General features: G+C 35.1%; 1 protein-coding gene across 1 annotated transcript in view; it reads right to left on the bottom strand.

Annotated features, from left to right (window-relative positions):
- The window catches only part of ASCC3 (activating signal cointegrator 1 complex subunit 3), a 281,127-nt gene that overhangs the window by 90,589 nt on the left and 177,624 nt on the right, over window positions 1-12,914 (bottom strand). The window contains exons 16-17 of the mRNA XM_037390923.1: window positions 12,366-12,590; window positions 2,682-2,801 (exon numbers count right to left, since the gene is read on the bottom strand). Of these exons, the coding sequence (XP_037246820.1) occupies window positions 2,682-2,801; window positions 12,366-12,590 (345 nt within the window). The remainder of the gene's footprint in view (window positions 1-2,681; window positions 2,802-12,365; window positions 12,591-12,914) is intronic.

A 12,914-nucleotide genomic window follows, 5' to 3' on the forward strand; every position in this document is an offset into this window, starting at 1 on the left:
ATACAAAAAAGCTGAAGCTGTAATAGTAGACTAACATTTTTTACAAATACAAAGGTTTTAACTTTAGAGGAAAGGTCACAAACTTGAACAGGCTGTGAAACAATACTCCAATCTAGAGAATCCGTGGTTAGCACCCTTCTTGTTGAACTTGCATAATTAGAAATCCCACAGAGTAAAAGATCCAGACTAGAACAGCTTTAAGCCATACTCTTAAAAACAAGCCTTGGCATGTCCACAGCAACAAACTAAGCAGGTCTGGAGTATAAATATGGACATTTAAGAATGCATGATAAAGTACATTATTATTCATTGTTTTCGCTAGCTGAGGAGTGTTGGGGATAAGTGCCTCTAACTTTTACAGATGTTCTAAATATAAACATACGGCTTATGGGGATAAAAAGCTTTGTTTAACTGTGGGAACACCAAAGAGTGGAACCAAAAAGAGGAGAAAACAGACAAAGGGGTTACCTTAAAAAAAACCAGCCACCTTTCCATTGGAACTCTAAATGGATGAGAAAAAGCCTGTAATTCATACCACAGGCTTCACTAATACAACACTCAACATTTGCTCCACTTTTTCCTTCCACTCTTTGTTTCTTCTTGCTGTTCATCATAAATTCTGGCCATTTTCCCAACCCTATTGGCACGCCTTGCAAACAACTTGAAAAGTCACAAATCAAAGCAGTGGGCCTAGGGTAGACTATGCCTGGCACAGCCCAGAAATGGGCTAGGTGGGGAACAGTAATATCGCAGATGCAACATGTGGGGTGCAGAATGTGTCAGTGCACGGCAGATACATGCTTGCCCTGGTTTCCCTGAGCAGTACAACACACCCCTTTTGTGTAGACAGGCTGGACCTTTTGTGCCCTAAAGTAATTAGCAGGTGTGGTGAGTGCCTGTGGAAAGGGAAAGGGGAACGAGTTTGCATCTTCTCAGCCCCACTGAACAGCTGGGAAGTGTGACCCACGATGGTTATGCAGGTACATGGATTCTGAATGGGTAACATTGACTGTCAGCCAAGACAGAGATAGAAATTGGCACACTGCAACTTTACTAAGAAACAACAAAATACCAATTATGAGAATTGGATACCTATAAGCAGAACAGAAGGAATAGAATGGCCTAAGTGAGCAAATCTGTGGTTATGCCCATACCTGGCACTATACCATCCATATACATATGTCTATAACATATGCGCTTTGAAGTTTAAAACTGGTTTATCTAGAAAATAAGGGGATTGGCATTGGTTTTGCTCCGACATGAATGGATAACACTTCAAGTTGATATAATTTGTTACTGCCCTAACACAAAAATAGGACCGTCTATTATTAGCACATCACATCAGAAGGGGTAGAAAGGAGGTTAGTGGCAGAAAAAGACAAGTGCTGGCAATCTCCAATTTCTCATCAGCTGAATAAAAAAAAAAAAGCAAGGGGAGGGGAAGCAACTCTTTTTCATTACTTTTTAAATTTATAAAAAATATTCCTGTTAGTGTTTTATTAATTTTTTTTCACCACTTATTATAACCATGATTACATTTCTTTTAATCTAAAATTTGTTACTAACACTGGTCAAAAATATCTAATTAAAAAAAAAAAGGAGAGAATTTTATAGGAATGGGACAACAGCATTCTTCTCACTAGTAAAACAATTTTTGCTTTTCATTTATCTATTGCTTTGTGATTTGTGTCATATAGTGTTATATTAACATATGGTAATGTACTGTAAGGCTTTTTATAGAAAACAGATTTGAGATGACCAGAGGTCTAAAGGTGTCTGCAGAAGCTTACTTAAACAATAGCCTATCTACTTCCACTGCAGTTTCAACTACCAGGCACAAAAGCTATTAAAAAAAGTATCTCCTGACATACATCTCTACATGATGCAATGACCTGAACAACTGTATCTCACAATATCATGAAAAATTATGAACTCACAAAACATATTCAGGACATGTGAAAAAACCTGCAGTTACCATACACTTGTGAAATTTTCACCTGCATTAGGCTCAATTACCTGTGTCCAAACCATGCCAACATTAAATGCTTATAAGCAGCTGTACAGAAAAAAGTGACAATATTTAGATAATCTATAAACCAGTAAACTTCCTAAAAATTACATATAATAAAAAAAACTTGAAAAAACTTATGTAACTGTGCTCTGATTTATATCACTGCAAGGGTGCACTTTAAATAAACAAAAAAAATTTAAAATAAATGAATAACCCCCCCCTTATAATTACTAAATCGCAAGAAAGAAAAAAGCAGTTAAAAATGTAACTTTACACTTTATAAGATGTCATGCGATGAAACATTCTAAAACAAAAGCTGAATAGGGAGGGGGGGAAGCAAGCAACTCAAGAATGCTTTATTTTATCATTTATTCCTAGCCTACAAAACTGAAACACTGACAATAGGCTAAGTTACGGTAACTGATAAGAATGAACGTTGTCCTTTGGAGCATAACTTGGCCAGTTAAAGTGTATTTTTATTGTGAACAGAAGGGGCCTCTTAATTTAGTGTTAAAAATACCCTGCTACAGAAAATATCTTCCTTTTTCTAAGCACTTTAAAAGAATTGCTGATGTCAGGTTAAGTAGAAATAGCAAATATTTATCCTCACATCAGGGAAGGATTAGAAACCCAGAACAGGTTACAGATTTTTTTAAAATGCATTTTATACCTGATAAGCTTTGTGACTGATGCCATATACTAATGGATTTGCTCTCATCCGTACATAAAGATAAGTGTAACTTATCCACTTTACTGCTTCTTCCACATTAGTTACTGTTCCAAGAGCAATCTGGAAATAGGAAAAGACACAAAATTAAATGTATATGTTAAAGCTGAACATAAGCATTTGGCTGGAAACATATGGAATTCAGAGCATTAGCGCTAGATTAAAGAAAGCGTCAGTATGGTTTCAACAAATTATTTTAGAATAATCATAAGACAATTACTTGAACCATTTGCACATCTTTACCTCATGAACATTTAATAACATGGTATGCTCTGTGACATAATATTATAGACAGCGACCCACACGATCTTTGCTACACCACTTAATGATTTTTACAATTAGAAGATGATACTGAGTGAGGTATAAAAGAATGACAAACAAACCAACATAATTCTTTAGCGAATATGCTCAGGGTAATTTGAAGAAGAGTACCTTTAAATAAAAAATCTACATTTTAAAAACTTATTTTTTCATACCAATGTAAAAGCAAAGTGTGGTTCAAATCCTAAACCAAATGATACCAACAATCTTTATGATTTTCTTCATCATGCTCTCATAGTCGGCAATCTGTTTATACAGTTTTCACAAATAGTTTTCTCCTTTTGTATCTGGCAAGTTAAACATACAGGTACCTGCTACATTTTTGTTCTATCAAAACATAACAAAATTGAACAGGTATTAGGCACTTTTATATATATATTTATATATATATATTTGTTTATTTTTCAAGGCTAGATAAGGTATACCGAACCAGGTTTTTTTTACTATTTTGCTAATTCAATAGTTTTATCATCAAATTATTTATCACACACACATTTTTACTGGATAAGTTGAGCTCTATTTTGTATTGGTTACATTAAGGAGAAGCATTGTACTGCTTAATTGCAGTTAACCTCATTTTACCAGAAGAATTTAATATTTCCTGCATGTTGCATGAACAAACATTTTTTGGTTGTTGCTGGTTGTTTAAAACAAGCAAAAGTTCCTCTTAACAAATTTTTGTGATCCATTACTAAATTTTTAAAGTTATTTTTGTTTTATTTGTGTTTGGATTTCATATAAACGTTCCACATGACTTGGCAAAACCTAAAAAAACCCCTATGCAATTGTAAATGATTTCATATGCATGTTCAGATCTAAGCATCTAGACCTTAATAATAATATATATTGGTTTTGAAATAACATAAATATCTAGTAAAATGCATGCCAAATCTGCCTTGAGTTAAAATAACTTAAATCCAGTAAAGCCTTGTTGATATCAATGACTAATAGCATAGAGTAACCCCAAGCTCTGCATATACGTTTTTCAGGTGATGTTTTGTTCTTCAGCAGCATAAGGAGGTTGGGGGAAGCTGGATTGTGGTGTTTGTCAAGCTACATAGCTACATAATGCACTGAAGTAGCTACAAAAGCGTTCAGTTCTTCCTAGACTACTACAGGGAAAAAACATCTAATACAGCCCACAGGTTATTATTACTCAATTGGCTACCAAGGTTGATTTCAGTGTTTCTTTCCACGATTCAAATGCCTTTCAGTAAACAATTTGAAATAGCATTAGAACATTGTCCAATAGTAACGTTTTCCCCCAAACAGCCACTTTCACAATCATGAAAATGTAAAATTCTCATTACTGAGGACAGTGAAGTCTGACAATTAAAAGACACCCCCCCCATTTTTTGCCTCCTTTCTTTAAATATCTCACTGTATTACTTACAAATTAATTATTTTCACAAGTTAAAAGTAAAACTGAGGGAAAAAAGTGGTTATGACATACAGTTTGGTTTCATATATGGTACTGAAATATAATACTGTTCTTTCCTTCCTCCATCAACTTCAATGAATACTCACTGAATAATATGCAGACAACAAAAAAAGGCAACTTCTAAATATTTGCTGCCATCTAGTGTTCAAGGAAAGTTCTTAGGGATTGTTTTGAATTTATACCTTTGTTAAAACTGTATGACGATGGAAGCCATCACATTAATAAAAACACTTCAGAGTAATTATGAAATAAATTATTTACCAAGTTAGGAGAGGACTTCTGTTATGATCTAGGACATGTAGTATTTATGAAATTAATAAATAGACAAGGTGATACTTTATTAAAACAAAAGAAAAAAGTTCTAAATTTTTCAGCATTTCCTCAACCATGTATTAGGTATCTAGTTACAGATGGAATAATCAACGAGTAGAAATATTTACTATGTTGACATTGTATTGTCTGATTGCAGCCATCACACAATGCTTTGTTTTTAAAAACTGTTCAAATGCAAACAATGTGGTATACTCACAAAAAGAAAACTTGACTATTATATTAATCCAACTCACTGTGTCATTTTAAATGAAAAAAATCATCAGCATCAGAAATTTTCAACCAATTGTTCAATGGCTGATGCCACCATCACCAAGTGACATGCTTAGTAGTCTGCATTTTCATTACATTTTTTTTTTTTAAAAATGGTATCCCACAAATTTTATCAAGTTCAACAGCATTTCAGAGGAGGTGTTTTTGATATTCAAAACAGTGCAAACAGATACAAGTAGCATGGCTTTTTGAGGGTAGTTTTTAAAAAATGAAGTTTTCTATACAGATTAGAAAATGGCATAAAAACTTTACTGATAATACATACTGTATGTATTATATAATATAAACCATAATATACTGCATTTTTTTACAGAAGAATGTTTAGTTGCTATTATATTTGTATAATTAAGTCAGATTACATGGATGAAAAATTTCTATATATGAATCAAGTATCTGTTAAAGGTAAGAGAGGAATCTTTCTAACAACCTAATAAGCAGGTTTTGGTTTGCTTTGGAAACCAGTGTATTCTGAATTACTATTTCAGCATCTGAAGTGACTATGGTCTTATTCCTGTACAGCTTTTGAGATAATTTCTTAATGCTACTGGAATTGTCCCCAGTGGGACAGAATCTCCTCTAATCACACGTGACCACAGGACTGTTTATAAGTACATCTGAACTACACCAAAGCTGTCATTACCTGTTAACTCCAAATAACTTGTCTACCATTTGGACATGGCAGCAGAAGGTGAGGGGAGAACAGATGAGGGTGCTGGTTTCATGCAGCTCAGGTCAGGCCTCAGTGCCCTGGACACCCAGGGAGAAAACTTTAGTTCCCCCCAGCCTGTGCTTTGCCCCATTCCCAGATTAGCTGTTCAGTCACCCAGCTCCTGAGTGATTTTTTTGGAAGGGCTTCAAAGGAATTCTTTGTCTCTTCTGAGAACCACAACAGTTGCCCACTCTTTCAAGGCAAAAAATAGATAAAGAGGTTTGTCCCAATTAAACAAGTCACCACCTTTTACATTCCTGACTTCACAACAAAATCATAAGTAAATGCAAGGAAAGGCACCCCCCCGGGGAATGTATACCTACTGCCAGGCACTGCAAATCCTCTCAGTTTGTGAGCTCTCTGGGGAAAGGAGTCATCCCAGCAGCAAGCTGGGGTCCAGCTGTGGATGTCAGGGAGGGCTCTTTCAGGTGGAAACAATTAGGAAAGGAATGGTGACCTGCATTGTATGAGCTATTGATGATAGTTCCCAGATAAGTTAAAGTTTATGGTCTAATTAAACCACATCCCCTGCATCTTATCTTTCTTCCTGTATCTCCAGAAAATATAGCCATAGGTATTTTCTGTTTGCCAGCTGGTCAACTGACCCAGGACTGACTCGCTCCTCTCAACTAAGCACCCTAATCAGCTGTTTATTTTATTCCTTTTCACATTCCCTTATGCCCAGTGGCACAATTTCAGCAGGAAAGGAAAAGGGCAACTTCATGCCTATGTTGCTCATCACTGACCATTTACTCTTCTACTCATTTTTAGAAGAAAAAAAACCCCAAACCAAACCAAAACTCAAAACAAATCTGCAGGAGAGAATTCTCAGTGGACTGAGGTGCTGAAATACATGTTCAAAGTCTTAATTTTGGTGTCAACTCAATGAAGTTGGGTGTATTTCAGCTTTCCCCACTCTGCAGCTTTACTAAGAACAAACATGCTGGGACACGAAGGCCAGCGCGCTCTCTCTGCAACTAGACAACAGCAAATGCTGAAGGGCAGAAGGTGGCAATGAGAAGCGTCACATAAACTTCTCCCAAATTCTTCAACTATTGCATCTCAAGGTCTTTAGTTAAAGGTATTGGCTCTGTATTTGATAGCTTTCAATCGAGTTTTATTTCATTTCCGTACAGTTTTTGACTACCATTTAGATACAACTTGCTGCAGCAATATGGTCTAACCACCCAGCTGGCATCCTTTTGTGTTTTCTGAATCTGCCACTGATTCACCTCAGCCAATATTTCCTGATTCTTGTCCTAGGAGAGATGCATTCATTACTTCATAGAACTCTGCCATATAATATCCCATTTGTCTTTGTTCTCACCTGAAGCATGCAGGTAAACCAGTGTGTTTCTTTTATAGGAGCTGAACTATTCCTTTGCCCATTCTTTCTGAAAATTTCTGCTTCTAGAAAATGAATTTTGAAATGGGAATAAGAAATACCCCAGTTTTCTTGCATCATTGCTCAAATTTTCTCTCCTGCAGCACATAAGCCTAGAAAGGCTAGAAAATTCAAGGCTCCTGATTCCACTTAGTGATTGTGTGGTTAGGATTATGTATTGTATTACCCCAAATATCAGAATAATTGCCTCATTCTTACCACCTACCTATTTCTGCCAAGAGACCTGACCTAGATAAAAACAACTTCATATTCTTGTGGAAACATGGAGTCTTCCCGTATTTCCAGCTGCTACCTTCATTTTACTAGTTCTTCTTTTGGCCACTGATCTGTCTATAACAAATTAAGAACTTAATTCAGCAGCCCTTCTGGCCTTTGATTGGTTTCTCTTTACAACTACAGCATAAGCATTTGGATTTCCTGAATGACTTGTAATAAAAGCAGACCCAGCTCCTAAAATATGTCTTTTTATTACACATCAGTGCAGATTTCTTGGTGCTAACAACAGGCTTTTTTATGGCAAAGATGACAGTGGTCATCAGCATACCATCTAGATTTCTGTAGCGAATCATATATTTTGTCTCCATAGAGTGCTCTTGCTACTGCCTAAGGGACAATGCCTACAAAAGATGACCAAAATGGAACGTGCTTCCTAAGATCATCTACTGATTAATACCATGGCATATGTTTTAGAATATTTTTTTCACAGTGCTGCAGCCTATGGAATAGTCATCTCCAGGAAAACATAACAATTTCTAAAACACCTGTACACTTCTCAGAGGATTCCACTATCTTAGACCAAATCAGCATATATAGAAGTTTTAGACTGACTCCAATTATGATGAAGTTACTTTCCAAAAACCCTAACACAATACCTCCTTGTAACTGCTCATTGTGTGGATTTCCTGTAAACTGGCAGGTGCTAATTTTTCATGCATGTCATGACAGAAGGATAATTAACATCACACATATCAGATGACAAAAATGGTGGTTTCATGCCCTTGTTTCTCTATTGCTTTTCAGCTTTTTCCATTGCTATTTCTACTAAAACCCATTTATCACAGCAATTAACAAAATTCTGACTGCATTTTCAGCTGCTGTAACTGTACTGCAGCCACAATCTTCAATAATTTAAAGCCAGGAGTACACTGTTCTTTTCAGACACACTACCATTACATAAAATCTGAAAAGAAATAGCTCTGTCTGAACTAGTTTATCAGTTTTCTGCACTCTACCCCAAACTCCAAATCCTGTGGAAGAAGTGCTGCATTTCGCAAACTCAGAAGTAGTTTTTATTATACTGTACATCACATACTTCCTGTATATCTTTGATTGGGTAAGTTTAGATGACTGCCTCCAATGAAATCAAATTATTGTTCTGTTCCACTAGTTTTTTCTTCTCTACTTCAACTATTTTAACAGGATAAGAGAATTAACTTCTTAATTTTACACCTTCAATATGACCAAATTATTTTTGCAGTGTCTACTAGCAATATTTTTCGGAGAACTACTTGGAAAGTCAATTACTGTTAAAAGACACTACATTTGTGCTGAGATTTTCTCTACTTCTGGAAAGAATTTCACTAATGTGTAAATATTTGAAAATAAACTATTTAGCAGAAATACATACTTCCCCAGACAAACAATCCTCTTTTTAGGTAAAAATCTAAATAAAGCTTCATGAGTAAGATTGCTTTTATTGCTGTCAGCCTCATCTAAAATTGCTGCAACTATTTTTTTTCCTTTTGGACAATTTTTAGTGTTTCATAATTACTGCACACATTACTATTCTAAGCTCACAGACCCCTTTCCTTGTTGAATGTCTTGCTTTTTGATACTTTTTTCCCCTCTTCATTAAGTATCCATTTGGACATACTCAGCTGGTGCTAGAGAATAGTATATACATTTCCAAGTGTTCAGTGATTTCTTTTTTAACAGCTTTTAAGCTAGTGGAGTGCTTACTGTTAAATGTAAAGAAAAGGAAAAAAAAAAAAAAGAAGATACTACTACCTTTAAAAACTGCTGTTAAAATCACAAGCCTGGGAGACATTAAAATTGTTTTGTATTCAAACAATCAACCAGGTCTGTTCGACGTTCAATGGTTTTTTTGGTGCTAACTCCACCAAAGTCAATGCTAGCAGCAGCTTGGTACCTTAATTAACTATCTAGTATAGTAACACACAAACATACAAGTAGATATTTACTACATTATAAATATTTTGTTAAGCCATTCTAAATATTCCTGTGAGATAAATACCTAGGACTTAAAACTAAGAATTTGCAATCTGTACAGTGGAAAAGGAGGAAAAGGAGAAGAATCCTAATGTCTAACTGTAACCAAATACGTCTTTTCTTCGTTACTGGAAATGTAATCACTTTTAGAATTTAAATTTTTTTTTTCCTCTGCACAAAATGTAAATTCACTTGTCTCCTCATAAAAAAAAAAAGCCCAGACCCAAACCAAACCCCCTTTTTTCTTTAACCTTGTATATAATAATCACCTGCTTTCTGGCCTTGCTGGAAAATTTGTGCATTTTGGAACTACAGCTCAGATCAGAGGAACAACATGCTGTCCATTAAAACCTCTCTCTGCAGAATAATACACATTGAAAAATTTTAGCTTACATCTCATACTTTCTTAACTAAGCATTCTTAGCTGAAAGGAAAGAAATTGGACTGCAGCTTTTGATTCATCAAGTCAAATCTTTTCCTCATATACATCTTCCATACAAATCCCATCACGCATTACAAAATCTTCACTGTAGAAAAAAATTACATTTCTTTTATCTCCAGTACGGCTAAAAGACAGGCTGTTCCAGATGCTGTATTTCAGGCAACCTTACTTATGAGCACGGTAATTAATTCTTGTACTGGCACTGGTCAAAATTGTCTTTTTTATTTCTTTTTCTTATTCATTTCTAGTTCTGGCTACTTATAGAGAGCTGTCATACCTCTTCTGAAACTTTTTTTTGCTAAGCTAACCAACAAAATTTTTTAGGGTATGTCAGTAAAGTATTTTCCCCACACAGGCTAGCTTTTCTACTGGAGCTCTGCAGAAGGAATGCTTGAGATTCCCAGTGTAATTCATGTGGGCACACCAGCACATCCACACACCACCTAGACAGTTTAAGGCATTACAGACCAAGCCTGAAAAAACAGTAGCATATAGCCATGCCATTTGTTTTTCACAGCATGCCCATCATAGAGATCTTCTCTGATCCAGTTCAAAATAGGTGCTTATTATTCCATTGTCTTTGTAATTCTTCACTGACCTGAAGGCGTTCTGTGAGATGGGAGGACTAAATTTCTAACATTAAAATAAAAAAAAATGAAAAATAAATCCTTTGCTGCAAAGAATTTATGGAAATCAGGATTAAAGAAATAGGATTAAAGAAAGCCTTTCCAACTCTTTTTTTCTTTGTCTACTTCATGTATCTCAAGAAAAACAACAAAGCTTTTCTATGAAATCTGGCTGTATTCTTTCCTAGTGAAAAGGTACACAGTATTCCAGGACTAGATCTCTCTCTCCTAATTTCTTGGGGTGCTGAACAATAACTACAGGTAATCCTGGCCTTCACAACTGACTTTAGGATTTAATTTGTCACTGCTAATGTGTAAATTGCTACTATTCAATTTTAAAGAACTGAATTTCCATCCAGTTCCACTTAAAGAACATTCACAACTATCCATCTCCAGGAATATAAAAGTGTTGTCAAAAGGAAGCAGTTGAGAGCCCTACACCTGCCCGCCACAAGCGTGCCTTCCATTTATTTTTCCTCTCTCTTTTGTGGTGGAAAGATGGATGGGAAAATTCCAGATGGCTCCTTCTCATCATATTTGTGTCTCACGTTGACTAAGAGTTCCATTTCTCTCTTCCCTCTTGTACTCAAGACCACTCCAGAGTTGAGGTAAAGAGGAGTAGCTGTGAGCACAGACAGCTCAGTTTTCATTCCCCCACATTTGTGTGTGGAAATAGTTGGAATAACAGTTAAACCTTATACTGCTTCTGACATGTGACTGTACTTGGGAAGATATTTTCCCTGTTAACAGGAACTGAAGAAATAAGTTATGAGACCTCCTTAAAACAAAAAAACCCAATACCCACCAAAATCATGAATGATCAAATTTGATCATTTGTAAAGAATAAAGGAATGAATCTTAACATTTTAAAACAATGTATCAATTTATGCTCCTTTCCAGAATTTCATTTAAAAATTATTATTTTTGACTGAATAATGAAAAGACTTAAAGTGATGAAAAGGTAAAAAATAAAAAGAGATACGTAAGAATTATATAGATAAACCAGAACAAGTATCTTAAAAATCCAAGACTATTTCTAATAGACCTATACCTAATAAACTTCACATCGTTCACAGGGATAATCAGTTTTAAGACATCAATGCACACTTCAGTTTAGCTGAACTCCTTTACTTTTATCGAAAAAATTTCCAGTGCTTTTGAAAAAGTATTCTCTTCTTCATCTAAGCATGTTTAGATTTCTTAATTTTCCTTGTAAAAAGTGTCTCTGTGTGTGTATATACATATTTTTAATTGTTTATTACAATAGGCAGGTTTTGAATCATTATATTTTAATATGACAGAGGTCAGTACTTCCAATACAACCACAGCATTTTCAAAGAAAATGCATTATAAGATTTAAACTGAAGCAAACTCGGAACTTCCGATTTATAATAAACCAGTTCTGATTACCATTGTGAAAGAGAAGAATTCTAGGGCAGATACGTTATTCTTCCTACATTGCAGCGAACCATGTGAAGTAAGTTTGCTTATATACATACAGACATGCTTTAATTTTTTTTGCAGATTTTAATTTTCAGTTATGAAGAACACTTACTAAATTCTAATAAAGCACTTCTGATTGAAAGGTTTTAAGATGCTGTGCTTCTACAACTTTATCTTAATGGTATTTTGACCCTCTGTACTGCTTCTTATAGCTACTACCTTTTGTAAAAGGCCCCCAATATTTTCATGTGTAACAGTTCACTCCTCTTAAACATATACACTTACAGATTACCAGTAATAATAAAATTTCCATTTTAGATATTTTAAATGTGACAATATTGCATTTTTGTTTCAAATAATATTAAACCTTTAAAGTTTGGTAGTTTCTGTAAATGAATCAAAGGTTACCTCTGCATTTAGGTTGTCTGCAAGGCTTTCAAGAAACTGGCTTTCAATTGGATTCTGCTGAGTAAGAAGAGTCAGGTAATGACTGAGTTTATCATGAGTTGTAATAATGATGCCTTCTCCGAATTTGTCAAACTGAGGCCGTCCAGCTCGACCAAATATCTGCATGACATCTAAAATTCCAAGGTCAACAAAGGAGCCTCTTTTTGCAGCATATATTTGTGTTCCCTGGTTGAGGAAAAGTTAATAAAAATTAACATAAATACACACGAATATAATCCTGATGAGCTGAATACTGAAATTAGGCAAATATAGCATGATTTCGGAAGTGTACTTTAACTAATCCTTTCATAATCTTTGATATATTTAAATCTTTACTATACAAACCAGACTCCCACTGGAGAGAATCAGTTTAATGAGATATAAATAACATTTCAAGTCAATCAGACATCTCGCCTCCAGGCCCGAACCCCACAATAACGATCTTGCTATCTGTAGTTTTTTACAGGTTTCTTTTAAGACTGATACCCATGTGTAGAGTAATGGAAGCTC

Source organism: Falco rusticolus, chromosome 6 (genome assembly GCF_015220075.1).
Source record: "Falco rusticolus isolate bFalRus1 chromosome 6, bFalRus1.pri, whole genome shotgun sequence".
NCBI lineage: Eukaryota > Metazoa > Chordata > Aves > Falconiformes > Falconidae > Falco > Falco rusticolus.